This window comes from Lissotriton helveticus, chromosome 3_1, assembly GCF_964261635.1.
Source record: "Lissotriton helveticus chromosome 3_1, aLisHel1.1, whole genome shotgun sequence".
NCBI lineage: Eukaryota > Metazoa > Chordata > Amphibia > Caudata > Salamandridae > Lissotriton > Lissotriton helveticus.
This window is the reverse complement of record NC_136061.1, coordinates 459,599,466-459,617,367: the sequence shown is the minus strand read 5'-3', so window position 1 is coordinate 459,617,367 and position 17,902 is coordinate 459,599,466. Positions and strand designations below refer to the sequence as shown.

The following is a 17,902-nucleotide window of genomic DNA, read 5'->3' as shown; positions in this document are numbered from 1 at the left end:
GATGGAATCCTGAAACAGTCTAAACATCTCTGGTTTGACAGGATCTTCCGGGGACCCAGACTTGATTCTTGAAGTCAAGAGTTCCATATCTGTCTGAGAGATGAGTGGGAGGGTTAAATGGGAATAGGGAAGATCCGGTGGATCTGTGACCGATCTATAAGTCATAGAGGAGCCACCAGAATTAAATGTGTTATAAATCCCTTGAACTTTGTTGATAAAGAAGCGAGCCTGCTCTTCGCATTGCAAGTCAGACATTATGATGTTATTAATCCCCACAGGTGGTTTAGTCAGCTCCTTCACTAGCGCGAAGATAGTTTTAGCGCGATTAGTGCTGGCATTGATCAGATCAGTGTAATAACTAGCCTTGGTCTTTTTTATAAGCCTATGATAGGCTTTAGTGGCGGTTCTAAAGTTGGTTTTGGCTACAGAGTCATACGATCGCCTCCAAATACGCTCAAGTACCTTACACTGCTTTTTTTTTTTAATTGTGAGCGCCTCACAATACCATAGGTGGGACTGTTTGCGTTTGGGTCTTGACATTTTCCTGGGTATAAAATGATCCAGGGACTCGTTGATCCACTCTCTATAGACTAGATCTGCCTCCTCCAAGTTGGCCGGCCAATCTGGTCGGGAGTTTATTAGTCTAGCCTCAAACAAGGCCCCATCAAGTTTTTGCCATGAGCGTCTCCAGAAAGGAGGGGGAAGCTTTTCCCCAGAGCTAGCTGGGATCTTAATAGAAATCTGCACCAGAAAATGATCTGTCCAGCTAAGAGGACTGGGGGTGGAGACTGAAATTCCCTGGATGTTTGAAAACACCGGGTCCAATAGGTGGCCTGCCGAGTGGGAAGGCCCTTCAACCAGCTGACATAATTGGCAGGCTTCCAGATCCCCTAGAAACTTAAGTATAGCCGGGGAGTCACAAGACTCCAAATGGAGGTTGAGATCCCCCAGTACACTAAGGTTAGCTGACTGCAAAATAAGTGCAGAGACATTTAAAACCAATGACTCCTGGAAAGCACTCGCTGGCCCAGGAGGGCGGTAAATCACCAGCCCAGTGAGAGTGAAGGTGTCTGAGACCTTTAACTTAAAAAGGGCGCTTTACCAGTTGGCTATATTTGCAGGGGAGAAAGTGCAGGAATAGATGGCTTTAAAAATCACCGCCAGTCCCCCTCCCCTTCCCTTAGATCTATTCTGAGTTTGAATAAGATAGTCAGGGGGAAGGGCAAGAGCCGAAATAGCTAGTGAGTCATTAGTTAGCGACGTCTCCGTTAAGACTAGCAGATCAGGAGAACAGTCCATAAGAAGCTCATGAATATCCTCATGATGTTTAACAAGAGACCTACAATTGAGGCTTAATATCTGTAGGCTCGCGGTAGTTTTTCCCTCAGCGGCAGAGGCCATTGGAGTAGAAACAACCTCCGTGGCCTCGAAACCGCATTAGTCACGCCGCATATAGTGTGAACCGGGGTGCCAAGACTGGGCCGCACAGGCCGGTTGACATTGAAGAGCGAGTAGCTCCTCGCGGGCAAACTGGACCATGCCGACAGACTGTACGACCAGGGGTCCCGGCAACTGGCAACGGACCAGCGTGGACGTGCGCAGACGGGCTCGCCTTTGGCGAGCCTCCGGCGACCCGCCGGCTACCCGCCGCGCACGTCCGCTGCGCGGGAAAATGCCAAGGTCCCTAAGTAGGCACCAACCCCGCCTCTGGCGATGGAAACACCCTCAGGGGGCGTGCCCAGGTCGTGAACGCCCTCCACTACAAATGGCACTTGCCGCGGTGGAACGAGGCGCCGACCAAGATGTCAACAGGTAAGGCACATAAGTATAATACACGGTGTTACAGTATTAGACTTTTAAAAAACGCAGGTTTAAAATAAATTATGCCAGGCAACACACAACACACTTCACCGGCAGCACCCAGCGCCTAGCAATCAGGCACGTCCGCTGCGCGGGAAAATGCCGAGGTCCCTAAGTAGGCACCAACCTCGCCTCTGGCGATGGAAACACCCTCAGGGGGCGTGCCCAGGTCGTGAACGCCCTCCACTACAAACGGCACTTGCCGTGGTGGAACGAGGCGCCGACCAAGATGTCAACAGGTAAGGCACACAAGTATAATACACGGTGTTACAGTATTAGACTTTTAAAAAACGCAGGTTTAAAATAAATTATGCCAGGCAACACACAACACACTTCACCGGCAGCACTCCGCGCCTAGCAATCAGGCACGTCCGATGGTTAGAAGAAAAACGATGGTTAGAAGAAAAACGAGGGATGTCTCGGATGCTGATGCCTACAGTGGTGGTCGTCAAGACTGGCACTAAGCGACCAGGGCCAGCGGCCTGATGGTTAAGCTGACCTTAGAAACCCAACTATGGGCAACAGCTTGCTTGGAGAGCTCGAAGGCAGTTGAAGGCCATGGGAAATGGGGAACGGTGTTTGAGGTGAAGCAGGCAAAACGGCACACTACTGCACAGGTGGGCAACACTCATAGGCTTCAAAGGGCTTCAGGACGTCTTGTGTATCAACCAGGGCTCAGACAGACAGACAGACACACAGACACACACACCTTGAGCTGCTGTGGGCTGGCATCTCATCACAGCTGCACTGGAGTATTTTACAGGTTTTCAAATGACCATTTACTTGATAACAAGGCTTTGTTGTTTTTTCACCCGTTCCTAGAGCCCCTGCATCTCCACTCTGCCTATTCTTTAAAGTTGCACATTACTTTTGCTACCACCGTGTGAGAATTCATTACCTAAAAAATAACCTTAAGCTTTATTCTTTTGCAGTTTTATATAGCTGAAACTGCACCCCAAGGTATTGCGGCACTTTTCATGAGCACCAGTTATATTATACAAGGACACATTGCTGGAAGTATTAGTCCCCTCCCCGAACTTTGGCTCTACATTGCTGGAAGTATTAACCCCCCTCTCCCCCTTCAAATGTGGCTCGAGTTGTTCCCCTGCTAGTGTATACTATATGGAGTGCCCCAAAAAGCAGATGTACTTGGGGGCAATGGGTAGGAATATATTCACAGCCTTAGGCTGTGCAATGGAGTTGACCCCAGCTGATCGTCCAGGGATATGGGGGGGCGAGAGGGGAGCAGTCTCTCGATCGATAATCCCTACTCCTTTGTAACACTACCCTGACGGTGGCAAAACGGGGTGTGATTCACAAAGACCATGGAAATCCAACATAGATTGGAGCATGTGCTATGAAAAATGTATACGTGGCACGTGCCTGCCACACAAAGTAAGAGCAGGAGCTTGTAAACACGCTGAGGAAGATGTTCCATGAGGGGAGAGAGGGGTTTAAGGCCTAGCACAACCTAGAGTCAGAGGACACAACGGAATGCCCGTGATATCACACGGTGAGAGCCCGCATGAGGAGGTTTGTGCATATTATTTCTGCAGGTTCTGGGCCGGTTCCCCAGTCAACTGAGCTTGCTGTATTGTTTTATCCATACTTCGTTTGTTTTTTTCTCTTTTTGCGGCGGAAAAGTGGTCGCTTTCCAAATGTGTTTAAAAATCAATAAAGAGAGTAAAAAAAAAGAGAGATAGTGGCACATTTAAAACAATCAACAATGACACATGACTGCAGTAAAAGCCACAGCCTAGAAGCTTTTTGGCAAAACTATAAAATTAAATAACGATTTCAATGTAACAATATTTCGTTTTCAAACAACTGAAAAAAGTAGGCCATAAAAGGGATACATTATTCCCTGAAACTATCAAATAGACAGTTACACTGATGTAAAACGGGGCTTTCTCTCCTGCCATTATAAACCTCAATTTGGTTTCACTGGGAGACGCCAAAACGTCCCTACTCAAAATCAGAATATTTTTTGGGAGTGATCAAAGCTACATCATAGGGGGCTGAGAATAGATACGAACACCAGATTATGCTATATCCCAATATATGGAGAGAATTGTGCTCTCTTCTCAATTAATACTCTATCTTTTTTAACAAATCACACTTTCTTCTAGAAAAAAAAAATCCTTGTTTCAACGCATTTCCAACTCCCTCCCTACACAGAACTAGCACAACAAATGTCTTTGTGGTATTCAAACATCGTGACTTGACTCAGGCCATGACATTCGTTATTAAAAGTAAGGGGCGGGTTAGAAAAGGCAATGCAAACGAATATCACATGTACTGACGTCACAACTAATTCAAACGCCCTCCCAACTTTATTGGAAATTGTTCCAGCTGTGCGAGCGTCCCCCTGCAGACATGGTCAATTCAACCAAACATCTTTCCAATGTCAACGAAATTAGCTTTAGTAAATGTCAGATGAACATTGCATGCAAAATATTCAATGGTTAAGACTTTGAATAACATTTGTATAAAACGCGATTGTAGCTTTAGAAGAAATAATACACACTATCAAAATATAATGATGTTTTATTTCACTTCAGCCTATGTACAACAAACCTCTAGTTCTCTTACGCTACACATAAATTCTCACAAATCAATTATCTGGGTGCCTGAAGAAACCTGTTCATCCAGTTATGACTGTAAAGCAGTAGAAAATGTAAATTGTGGCTAAGGTGACCACCTGTCCCATACTTACATAAACAGTCTACGAACCCCAAACAAATGTCCGAATTCTGTTCCGTTCTAAAATTATTTTTTAACGGATGTCATTACCCGCAATGTAGCACTTCCTAGTTCCATAAGAACCAATACAGCCGCTGAACGTTTTCTGGGACTCGCCTGGCTCTGGGAGGACCAACTAACGTGTAAAGTGACATCCGATTGGAACACTCCTGGTACTTCAGCCAATCATATCGCGCGCACTGAATTCCAAGGTGCTGATTGGATGTGGATCTCCGCACGTGCTTTTGTCTACTCTGAGCCGTTCTTCTACAGTGTACTGTTGCTCAATTTGGAGAGCAGGAATCTGACAATGGACGTAATTGGTTGTTTTTTAATGCCATAAACTGTCACGTATTTGACTGCAGAATAGATGTCAGTCATAACTAAACTGAAACCATGGGAATGTCACAGCTCGACAGCCCACTGAGACCTCAGAAATCTACAGCCACTGATCACCCACATAAAAGCTAAATGACGCTCTCGTTGCGAACATAATATCTCTGAATAGGAAACGCAATGAAAACTACAATGGACATTAGGGTATCTCGTCAATCGTGAACCTAGATAGAGTGTGCCGGTCCGCCGGATTATAAAAAAAAAAACGGACAGACCTCGGATGTGACGTTTTTGGCATGTGATTTGTTGCTAAGGTCTTTCCTCTACTGTTAACCAGCCACTACCCTATAGCAGCGAGAGCCGGAGTCACTATAATTGCCGGTACTAAGGAGGAGTTGATAATCAGGCTGATCTGTCTCTCCGAAGAGGAACAAAGGTGTACTTTACCTTATCCCACAATCACATCAAGGTAATCGTATTATAACCAGGACATACCTGAAATATATTACTCAGGTTCGGTATGAGATTATGAGTGCCCCCGTACGTTACAAATATTGTTATATACAGAAAGAGTGATATTAGATGCGGTCGAAATGCATTGAACATTATTTGTTTTTCAGAACATAATATAGGAGGCTCTAACTAACTTGGTGCTCTTCGCACCTAAATGAATCGTGGTTGGGGATCGTAATAAAAATGTAGAGGCTCACTGTCATTGTTCCAGAGTTGACTAACGTCCTGGTATTCACATGATTTTTTTTTTTTTTTTGCTGGCTCTCTTAATTTTCCCCTCAATTAAATACACCGCTTTCATACTTCTGCCTGTAAGCCCCGTGAAGACGGGAAGTAAAATTCTACCCTAGTCAGTTATCCTGTGGCTGGTAGTGGTTTTTGAATGGAGGAGGTTGTGCAATAATCGGGGCTTAGAGTGATTACTATGTCATGCAGTGATGTATTATGAGAATGCTGTTGGAGCGGGATTCTACTCGAGTCAGTTGTTCTGTGGCTGGCAAAGGAGAATCACGCTACGTCTTGGTGCTCCTGAATAAAGGTTAGTGATACCTTGACTAACCGTGTGGAGCTGTCACTTCACCATCTTCCCACTGATTGAGTTTCTCTCTCTTGGTCAACGTCTGACGAGAAGTGCGTTTAATGGACTTATAGAAGTGCTAGAACTCTCTATACAAAGGGCCTGTTTGCTCCTGAGAAGTGGGGGTACTCTCCCGTTTTTTAATGTAATAAAGCCGTGTGTGTCATTCTCGCGGAATGAGCGCTTTCTGCTACTGTGAGACCAGTAGATCCTTTTAAATATATTAAACATGCCATATATCATAGTCGGATTAATTGGACAAGAATACCATTTGAAAAAAATGCATGCCTCACTGCACCGCGAGGCGCCTGTAATAGGTTTACGCACAGACGCTTATCTTATAGGTTTTGCAGTTGACAAAAAACCAACATAACGTACATAGGTTATCTAAATATTCTTTGGTTAATGTATTACGTTTGTCTATGTTATTGTATCGGATTTGGGAGATGGATAATTAACTTGACAGCTAGACACATGTCAAGAAATTGCATTGATCAGGAGAGCATATTGTAATTTGGTTACTTTGCATGATTTGCAGCAAGCACGGAGAGGGAGCTTTAGCATTTCAGGTACACAGTCTATTTAAATGTTAAAAGGTTAGCTGTATCTGTCAAAGCCAAAGCAAGCACGGAGAGGGAGCTTTAGCATTTCAGGTACACAGTCTATTTAAATGTTAAAAGGTTAGCTATATCGGTCAAAGCCACATAGGCAGTTGTGTGTTCTGTTGCTTCGGTATACATGCAACAAAGGGACAAACCGTTTACACCATGGAAACATAAAGCCTATAAAAATACAAGCATACCTAAACTAGACTGACATCCGAAACCTGTCTAGCTTCTACAACCGGGCGTGCACGAAAATGGGGTTTTCCCTCATGATTTAAACATGTTCCTGGGAACGAGTATCCGCTCTGCGAATTGCACACAGCTACGTGCACGCAGAGGCCGGAGGGGGAAGGGCGCAGGTCAAGGGCTTGACTGCTTTGACTGAATGACGTCCAATGTGTTTCTTGCTGCTCTTCCCCCGCCCCGAAGGGTTGAAATTCTGAACTCTGCACCATTGTACTACTTTGAGCCCAGTCCGCTCGCTGGAGGTTATGAGGTTCATGAAGAGCAAACTCTGAATATGGTTGATCCAGATGATTAAAATGACTTAGCGGGAGCCCTCCTTGACATGCTAGGGCCTCTACATGGAGCTGAGGTAATCAATTCGGCAGATATGTGGCTTGTAGCTGGGGAGAGGAAATTAAAGAAACCACTATACTTGGCACAGCTGTGGGCACTTAAAGATAGGGTATAGATATAATCGTTGCGGCTCCTGAAGTGTTGAGGTCATAAAGAAGAAACAGTTTGAAAAGCCATCCTTACCTTGACAGGATTTATGGAGATTAAACAGCGGGGGAGTCAGTTAATACCCCCTGAGGAAGTGTACACATAAGAGATTCATATGTAACTGCACCCGAGTAGGGCTAAAACTGGTGATACTAGCTAGTTACAACCGGTTGGAAAGCAAGCAGAAAGTAGGCAACGAATGTGAATCGATATGGTGGCAAAAACGAATGTAGCTCTCACTAACGAGGATCAGCTTCTTCGAGCACAAATTGGAATTTGAGAAGTGCTTGTCTAAAAAACCTGGGCAAGCCGAGAATGGAGATTGAAAAAGACGTTTCAGAGATAAATTTGGATTGGCATGAAGTCGGGGTACGTTAGTAACACACTCTAAATTATGCTGTGCTCACCCTGGTAGCTTAGCACAGAGCAGTCAGGGTTAATTAAGAGGCAATTTGTAAAGTAATTGTGCACACGACACACAGTAACACAATGAAAAGAGCACAAAAAGACTTCAGTGCCTGCTTTCGGGCGGTGAGACCAGTGCCGTCACACCTGGAGTGAAGTTTGGGGGCACCAGTTGCATTTCACATGAAATAAGCACTGTTGCCCATCTTTTATTCCCACAACATCAATCGTCAGGGAAATAAAAGACAAGCAATCACGCTCACCTGATGTTGATCATTGTTGCCAGATTGCCTACATTTGTTCCACTCCCACACAGATGGCCCACTCCTTACTTGTCTTCTGTCACTTTTAACTGCTCTTATCTTCACCTCATACACCCTCTCTCTCTCTGTCATGTCGATCCCTTCCCGGCTCAGCAGGATGTATGACCTTTGAGCGTTGTTAGTGCTACTCCAAGATGGGAGCACACTCCTGACCTCTCCGCCGGATCGCCCCTTTGCATTCTGGTACATGCAGTTCGTATGACTTGAAGAGTTAGGAAAAAGTTTGTAAGTGTTTCACCAAGGTTGGTGCAAGTAAGTACTTGGTATTTCCAGCATCTCTAGACACGGCTCGTGTTTCGGGATAATATCCATCATTAGTAGAGATCAGTTCTGGGGTGGCTGAGAAGGCTGCCAAACAACAGTCACAGGCTTCGTTGCCTCTCAGACGCAAAGGTGCATCTCCAATAGCTCGTCAGCTACGGGGGCTTGCGGGAGCCCTTAAAAGTATTCCAAGATGGGAGCACACTCCTGACCTCTCCGCCGGATCGCCCCTTTGCATTCTGGTACATGCAGTTCGTATGACTTGAAGAGTTAGGAAAAAGTTTCCAAGTGTTTCACCAAGGTTGGTGCAAGTAGGTACTTGGTATTTCCAGCATCTCTAGACACGGCTTGTGTTTCGGGATAATATCCCTCATCAGTAGAGATCAGTTCTGGGGTGGCTGAGAAGGCTGCCAAACAGCAGTCACAGGCTTCGTTGCCTCTCGGGCGCGAAGGTGCATCTCCAATAGCTCGTTCGCTACGGGGGCTCGCGGGAGCCCTTAAAAGTATTCACGTGTCCAGAGATGGCCAGCACAACTGTGTAATTACTCGAGACTTTCCGAAAAGCACACTCGCTTGTGAACTACATTGACCAGAATGCTCAGGGGCGAACCCGCTGGGAGGTTAGCAGTGTGCTCCCACATTGGTTTCCTGTTTATAAAGGCTCCCTTGAGCCGGTCGAGCTTACGAGCTTGTGGAGACGCACCTGCGCGCCTAGAGAGGTACCAAGACCAGAGAACACTTTGGCAGCATGCTCAGCAACCCCGAATACTTGATGCCTAATCTCTGCTGATGACGGATAAAGATCCAGAAACACGTGTCCAGAGATGGCCAGCACAACTGTGTAATTACTCGAGAATTTCCGAAAAGCACACTCGCTTGTGAACTACATTGACCAGAATGCTCAGGGGCGAACCCGCTGGGAGGTTAGCAGTGTGCTCCCACATTGGTTTCCCGTTGTTAGTGCTACGACCGTCAGGCTTCCTTGCTGCTTTCAAAAAGACCAGTTTCATTCCCTATGTCTTTTTTTAAACACCAGACAGAAGTTGCCCCTAGGTGACATGCTTCATCATTGGGGACATCCCAGAAAGCTACTGTCTGGGGCTGTGCTGCAACTTGCGGAACTACGTAGGAGCACTTTTTGTGAAAAAAAATTGTAGTGCAGTGTTTGGGGGAGTGGTGATAATGATGCTAAAAATACCTCGCTAGTGAGCGATTAATTTATTCCTGCTCTTAGCTGGTATGGATAAAAAGGGGTTAGTAGTAAGGAGGAAGTGTTTCGAGGTGTCCCCTAATCCTCTTCTTCAGGACCACATGGGGACCAGCCCCATGCGTACCATGCCGCGATAAAAACTATCATACACTAAAGAAATAATATAATAAAGAACAGATGAACACCTAATGGGGACAGTTCACAAGATGAACTACACCTTGGGTACATTGGAGATCCAGAAATAATAATCCCAATTCCACTTCAGGACTGTTTTATTTACATCTCAGATGAGAGGACCGGACGATACTCAAATCACCTCCAAGAAAGGTCCCACGTACAGACTCCCACGTGAGACCCCAAATTGCTTTTGTAATTCACTGGCATGATGCAAGGAGCTTGCAATTACTGAAGGGACTCAAGAAGAGAATTTTCTCTTCTTAGTTTTGAGGTGTTGTTTCGCACATTTAGCGGAAGCCCTTTCCTTTGGTTAAGTTCTCTGATCTGTAATTTACAGATTCATTAAGAACTATGCACAGTCTGGAGGATGAACCGAACGTCTACCTTCATTATATATATATATATATATATATTCAAAACAAAACTGCCCAAAAGATGAAGAGCCACATAGGTAGGTTCTTTTCCCTTCAATTTATTGCAAACAGCAATTCAGTTACACTGGGACCCCACTTCCAGCAATATCGCCAACGCGTTTCTGGGTACGTTCCTTCCTCATGGCAAAAATGGCAATTGAGACAGTCATACCGAGGCTCATTAAATACAGTTACCGCCCAAATGTACGTGGCCCATTCAGGCATTCTGGTCTTTGTAGTTTTATCACGCAATAGTAGCAGAGTATCCAGCTGTAGTGGCATGTCTCATTACATCACTTCAGTCAATTCATGACCTCCAGTAGGTTTGGATGCCGGGAACCATTTCGCTGACATTGCTCTTTGCGTCTGCAATACGGGCTACCTCCCATTCACTGGAGACTCATTTCCTTGCTCCAAGGGTCTGTTGTTGTGCAGCGGGGCTTCTCCTGTGGAGTGAGCGCGCCGCTACGTATTCAAAACTAAACTGCCCAAAAGAGGGAGAGCCACACAGGTAGGTTCTTTTCCCTTCAATTTATTGCAAACAGCAATTCAGTTACCCCGAAACCCGTTGGTGATATTGCTGTAAGTGTATGTCCCTCAGCCCGTATTGCAGAGACAAAGAGCAATGTCAGCAATGGTTCCCTGCATCCAAACCTACTGGAGGTAATGATTTGACTGAAGTGATGTAATGAGACATGCCACTACAGCTTGATACTCGGCTGCTATAGCGTGATAAAACTACAAAGACCAGAATGCCGGAATGGGCCACGCCCATTTGGGCGGTAACTGTATTTAATGAGCTTTGGTATGGACTGTCTCAATTGGCATTTTCGCCATGAGGATGGGACGTACCCCGAAACGCGTTGGCGATATTGCTAGAAGTGAGGTCCCAGTGTAACTGGCTTGTTGTTTGCAATAAATTGAAGAGAAAAGAACCTACCTGTGTGGCTCTTCGTCTTTTGGGCAGTTTCGTTTTATATACATATATAAATATATCACGCTCCCGGGGTGTCCAACAATTGAGCAGCACACAAGACCACAGACCCCTTGTTCTCCATCAAGCCTTTTCTGGTACAAACAGCTCGCATTCTCCAGTCCTTTAAAAAGTAGCAGACCGCCGCCTGACGCGTTTCGAGATCAACTCTTCCTCGGAGGCAGTAGCGGTCAAAAGATATATATGTGTGCGTGTGTGTGTGTGTGTGTGTGTGTGTGTATGTATGTATATTTATTTATTTATTTATATATATATATATATATATATATATTCAAAATTGCTCGCTCCAACCGCAACTACCAGCCGGATTCGCACAGATGACGAGGCAGACCCAATTTGGTGCTTAGATTTTATTTTAAAACGCCACCAAAATCCTCACGACGCGTTTCGGCAGATCCCTGCCTTGATCACATGACAACATGTTCGTGAAGCATACACCTTTTTAAAGTGCCAGTGCAGGTATAAACATAGAAGAAATATTTACATGTACAGGGTCTGTTTTTCTTTTTGTGCTTTGTACATTTACTTTACAATTATTTTCATACTTGTCAAATACAATTTGTAAAATATATTGTTCCACCTCCGGATAGGTAATGTTCGAAAAATACTTTGAATGGTCAAATAGTTGTAAAATACAGTTTCAACCTGCAATAACCATTTGAATGTCATATTCATCAATATTGTATATATGTAGATGTTATTCCTTGTCCAATACATTCTTGTAAATTATTTGCATAAATGCATATGTTTGAGAAAACATATTAAATCCAATATACATATTTTGACCATATCTATCTACCACTAAGGTCTTTAAATACTACCCCTGATACTCATTAATTCTCCATTTACTTGTGTTGTGCTTCAACTAAGGAAAACCCAATCCATCACCCTAATGGTGTTCAAAAAAAGTGAAACTGTGCATAAAGTGCATAACTGTTCAGATAAAAATAGATCAATCATTCATGATTTCTTCACCCTAATGTGGTGGTGTGTATTGATTGTAAATATTGGCTTACTTAATGGTAGTTTTCACAGTAACTCTGGAAGCAATTCATATGGACAAACAACTGGTCTAATCAAAATTAAGAACATGATTCCCACGATTAGCTAAAAAACATTCTAAGTATCTAAAAAAATATACATTTTTTAAAAGCTAATTCATGTCTTAAATAAATTATTCTAAAATCCATGTATCAAACACATGTCAGAGAAAAGCATGTTTATACTAATAAACAGGTACCAATTTGAAATTATTTTCTAAATCAATTTGTCTCTCCTATATCGTACATATACTTCCTAAAATTTCATCATTTACATTGAGCAAATTAAACCTCTTTCCGTGGGTTGTTTGTGGGTACACATATATATGCTTATTTTTGATCATTGGGAATGTAACAAAAACATCTCATTTTCTTTCTTTCGTTGTACTTTCTAAGTCCCATGCTTTAATAAATGTGATGAGTAATAACACAATGTGATATGATGGAGAATTGCTCATATTGGGGGGATAGTTCTATATTAGTCTAGGTAAGTGTATAAATCTTCACCCATATTCAGGCCTTTAGGTTGTTTACTGTCTAACAGTAAGATGTAGTGGGTCTCTAGACGACGTAGCTTTCCCTCCCTATTGCCGCCTCTTCTTTGGATAGGGACACTATCAATCAAATAGTATTTTAGGACTTTTGTCTTTCCCCCATGATACTCCTTGAAGTGGCGAGCTACTGGGTAACTAGGGTCATTGTTGGTAATTGCCCTAATATGTTGTAATATTCGTTGATGCCCAGGTAATATATACACACTCATATATGTGATACAGGAATGTGGTTTGGGGGGTTTTGTTGAGGTGTTTGCAATATTGAGAGAATCATTGGGATATCATGTAATATAAATGGTGTTAGGAAACCTAGGAAATAAGGAGTTGCTCAGGTACTTAAACCCAATTGAGTTCTGTTAGAAGGACACCCACCCTGTGGGGAATGTGTATAGTCTAATTGGAGAGGAATGCATAAACAACAAACATATGCAAGCTGTACCTGTGATACTTTTGTTTGCAGTGACTGCAGTTACTACTCTAACAAGGATTCAATTGTTAAATATAAATGTTGTCAATAAGGGGCTATTAATATAGTTGAGACACCAGTAACCTCGGGTCTGTTATCACTTCACACTGATTTTACCCACTGCATGCATTTGCACTCTTGAAAAAATGAATAAAGATAATGCAATGCATCGTTTTCTGCACCGCAAAACCCCAAGTGACATCATAAACAACATGGGAGAAGTTAAACATATTTCCTTGTTGATAATTGTCCAGCTAGAGTTTACGTTTCAGTAGTTTATATTGAGATTTGAATACATTATGCATTAGGTGGAGGTAGCCACTAAACTTGAACACTCCGGCAAACATTCCTTACTCACTCCACATCTGTCTATACACCCAATTTACCACACCTATCCCAACACCCACAACCCAATCCCATCATTGACGAGTGTATTTGGCCAGGTAATGTCTTATAACACTCAAGGGATTAGATCAGTTCAAACCTATGTCAATAAGTATATATTGGGATCCATTAATCTCAATATTCTAAGCTTTTTAGGCCAGGCTAGGCACCTAAAGTTATAATTTAGGTAATCAACACTTGGGTCAATATCCTGTGAAAAATCTGATCTCTGTCTAGGACACTGTATGCTAATTTCTCTAAACCTATTAAATGTCCAGGGTCTCAGTATCCACATTTCAGATGGAGGCGACAATATGACTTAATTTTCCTTTGCGTAGAAGCTGTGAGATAGTCTTGCAAAAACTGCTATGTGGTATGTACATTTGTGTTGTCGGGCGTCCTAGAGTTATTGCTATGGGACTTTTCTCCATTTCATTCCCAGTGCTCTCTCTTATGCTATTTAATAAGTCTATCCAGTATCTCTCTAATCTCGTATGGTTGCAGTTCTTGTGTAGTTCTTATTTCCCTTATAGGAACTGCGCATTGGAATAATATGCACTATAGTTTTGCATAGGACTGAGGTCAGTATGCCTCTATCGAGTATATTAAACCTAATTGCTTTGTGTGCCAGCTAACTCAGAGGTCACTAGAAACTTCTCGAATAAACAAGAAGGGAGTAGATTCTGACAACCGCATAAACATGACAACTTTGTTTTCCTTAGAATCGGAACAGTTCTCAGAATCGTGGAAACAATAGATAACAGTTTCACTCAGTCAATCGTGCATGCTTAGTTTCTTCAGAGTTACACAGAAATAGATAGACGGGCGTTTCAATAAAAAGATTTATTGAACAGTCTTTTTTCTCATGCAAGAGATATGAGCTGTTACAATCGCAAGACAGTATGCGAAATATAATACGTACAACGTGAGCAGTAAGAAGAAATAATACTGCAATAGCATGGTCTTTTAGCTATGACATATATTCATATAAACATACATAAATAACACAGGCTAAAATGTGAATACGAGTCTGGTGCTTCTAAATAGTTCTGCCCCAGTGTACCTAACCTAAGTGTAGTATGAGGTAAGAAGTAGGTGCTGTTTTCTATAGTATGATAAGCTATAGTTTGTATTGCCAAGAGTCCCTCTGGGTTCTAGTCTGTTCCATACCTTAGAATGACAGAAGTGGGAATCTGTTTCCGGATCTCAATCCCTAACACCCCGCGAAGGGAGTCAGGACCCTGGAAGCTGGGTTCTCTGTGAGCAGGATGACAGCGTCTGGTCAGTGCGTCAGGCGGGGACTCAAATTCCTTCCGAACTTGCCGTGGCCAGCCGTATCGAGCTGTGTAGCCGAGCCGTGGTTTGCCATGGTAAGTGAAGGTATATTTATACCTGGAAGGTGCCTAGGAATGCTAGCATTGACATATAGTTGGGCAGAAGAAGACATCACAAATTAACCCCTAAGGAATAGTTGTCATGCATAATAAATGAGTTCTTGGAGAAATAAATAATCCAAGTAAGAAAAGTCCCAAAGGCTTAAGGGTCTGGTTTTTTAAGAACTCGTTGTGACGTGGGATGGACGGATGTAGGTGACCATACCTGTATTTGGATAGCATGGCTGATGCCTAAATAAGGACTGGGATTCTATGCCTAAATAAGGGCGATATGAGTCTTTCCTACATAAGGGCATGATTCAGGAAACCTATGTATGGGTATCTAAATCGAAACACAACACAGTGGATATGTGGAAGCGATATTGAGGATCCCACAAACTCTCCAGCACTCCGCTAATTTGATTAATCCATTATTTGTAACCACTACAGTGTGTAACTATAGAGTATTTATACTTTTTATCTTTGCATGTCTGGTAAAATTGTTTGACCTGGCAAATATATCCTTCCATCGTTTCTGTGATACCTAGCTCTTTTCTACCATTGTTTATGGCAAGCAAACCTAGTGGTGAGGTTGGAGGATGGAGTACAGTTTTGGAATCAGGTATTGTGTATTAGTGAGTTTTTTGTGGGAAACCCCCAAATTCAGTGAGGCTTCTCATCGCTCTATCCCTCACCTTAGGGCGTATAATAAAATACCCACTCTAATGAATGCTGTACGTTTTCTTTTACTTCCTCTCCTCAAAGGTTCTAATCTATTCCCCCTGATAAAGGTCTCTTGATGTAAAGCAGTTTCCCTTCCACTGACCACAGAATTGGACCTGGTTTGTCTCTGGGGCAAAATTCTCTCTGCCGAACAACAGGGTGAAGAGTGACTGATTGTACCCTGCACATTAGCTGGTCCCAAGTTGTTAGCTTGTTCATTGTGACCGGCATTATATACATATACTGTCCCCACTGTTTGTGGAACCTAAAGTAATATGTATGAGACTCCCACGTCTCCCTGCCGTGGGCGTTTATGTATTTTTTACTGTCTAGCCTGGGTGGTTATTGGCCCAAATTAAGTTATTACATTGTTCCTGAAGTTTAATAAGGATACCTTGCTTCACTGGCAGAAGCTGGACCCTAAAGTAATATAATAAGCAGCATCATTTTCAGGGCCGCAATACACATTCTCAGGACATGCTATGATCGGACCCCCACTCTTGGCTCATGTAATAAATGTATATAATTTTTTTGGGCACACATTCATATATTATGCGTTAACTGGATTCCCAGGTAGTTCCTGGTTTCTACTGTGCAGCCAGCAGAATGGGTGCAGTTCCATAAGTTTATTATCAGCGTGGACCCTCCCACTAATATTTAGCACCTAGCTTTATAAAGATTCATCTTGAAGCTGATACCTCAGTGTAAATTGTCAACTCTGTCAAAAGTCCAGTTAGAGATTGCTTCAGATTCTAGTGTCACTCTCAGGTCATCTGAAAGAATCCAGTTTAAAAAAGTGACATAATTTCCCAATCTAGGTCAAACGCCTGCTCAGCATCTAGTAATAGAACAGCGCCTCTCTGGCTTTCTTGCAATGTATGTTAAATTAAGGGCTTTTTGGTACTCCTGCTTGTTTAGCACACCCAAATAAAATCCATTTGATTTAATCCACTTGGTCTGAGGCCAGCAATATTCCATCTGGTCTGCTCGCTAGAGCTTTGGTGAATATTAATGGTTTGTATTTAAAAGCGATGTTGAGCAATAAAAACTGCAACAAGTAGGGTCCTTGTCTCAGTTTAAGATACCTGATATAGCAGCCTTTGACATCAATACTGACTAGCCATTACTGAACATGTCTTATAGATCTCAATTAAAATGTAGGCAGCGGGGCCTCAGAAGTCGTTTAAAACGTTGGCTTGAAGACATGTACACCCGGGGCGTTGGCCCCTTTAAGTCTACCAGTGGGTCATAGTACTTCTACCTTTGTAAGCAGGGCAGCTAGTCCTTCAGATTCTAATGCATGAAGTTATTACAAAGTTCCTGAAGTTTCATAAGGATACTTTGCTTCACTGGCAGAGGCTGGGCCCAGAAGTAATATATAAGCACCATAATTTTGAGGGCCACAATACACCTTCCCAGCCCGGGTTCATAGTTATGCTATTATCAGACCGCCACTCTTAGCTCATATAATAAATGTGTACAGTTCTCATGGGCACAAATTCGTAAATTATGGGTTAACTGAATACCCAGGTAGTTCAAACTTTTTACTTTCCAATGGAAGAGGTACAGTTCCAAAAGTTTATTAGCAGCTTGAGACCTCCCACTAATATTTAGCCACCAGCTTTATGAAGATTAACCCTGAAGCTGATACCTCAAAGTAATTTATCAACTCTGTCAAAAGTCCTGCTAGAGATTGCTTTGGGTCTTCTAGCGTCACTCTCGGGTCTTCTGTAAATGCTGTTAGTTTAGGGAGATTCACAGACTAAAGGTACCACTTTCTACTGTGGGGGTAAGAAGACTGTTGAGTATAGGGTTTGATAAAACTGTAACAAATAAATGTCCTTGATGCAGTAAATGAGAACAGAAATGATTTATTGAAGATATGTTCCAGATCAAGTTGATAGTACAGGTGTATATAAGTCCAATTGTGAAACCCCACCAGGAGCAGATGGATACATGCTCAGCCTAAGATGTAACTGACTCTGCCTTTCAAGCATTCACAACTAGAACACTCTGTGACATCATAGATGCATGCTGAGCAAGTAATAACAAACACTAAAGAAGGACCGGGAAGATGGACAAACAGGATGTAACACATTTTCCCCCTTGACACAATAAAACAAAATAAGAAAACCAAAGAGAGAAGAAAAGTAGATAAAAAGAACATACAGCACATACACAGTAAATGCTACTGGTAAAGTAAAAGAAGGAGATAAAAAC

At 42.9% G+C, this 17,902-nt stretch overlaps 2 protein-coding genes across 8 annotated transcripts in view; one reads left to right on the top strand and one right to left on the bottom strand.

The window, feature by feature from the left end:
• The window catches only part of PIKFYVE (phosphoinositide kinase, FYVE-type zinc finger containing), a 2,266,845-nt gene extending 2,262,098 nt beyond the window's left edge, over positions 1 to 4,747 (bottom strand). For 4 of the 6 annotated variants that reach the window (XM_078680342.1, XM_078680344.1, XM_078680345.1 and 1 more), the window contains exon 1: positions 4,577 to 4,739. In XM_078680342.1, coding sequence (XP_078536468.1) covers positions 4,577 to 4,578 — 2 coding nt within the window. In that variant the 5' untranslated portion in view covers positions 4,579 to 4,739. Of the gene's footprint in view, positions 1 to 4,576 lie in introns of all 6 variants that reach the window. The other 2 variants (XM_078680343.1, XM_078680347.1) reach the window with 2 other exon arrangements.
• Positions 4,748 to 4,849: 102 nt separating this feature from the next.
• Positions 4,850 to 17,902, top strand: part of IDH1 (isocitrate dehydrogenase (NADP(+)) 1) — a 345,768-nt gene continuing 332,715 nt past the window's right edge. The window contains exon 1 of one of the 2 annotated variants that reach the window (XM_078680349.1): positions 4,850 to 5,407. The gene's annotated coding sequence lies outside the window, so the exon portion shown is untranslated. Of the gene's footprint in view, positions 5,408 to 5,880; positions 5,990 to 17,902 lie in introns of those variants that run through there. The other variant, XM_078680350.1, reaches the window with a different exon arrangement.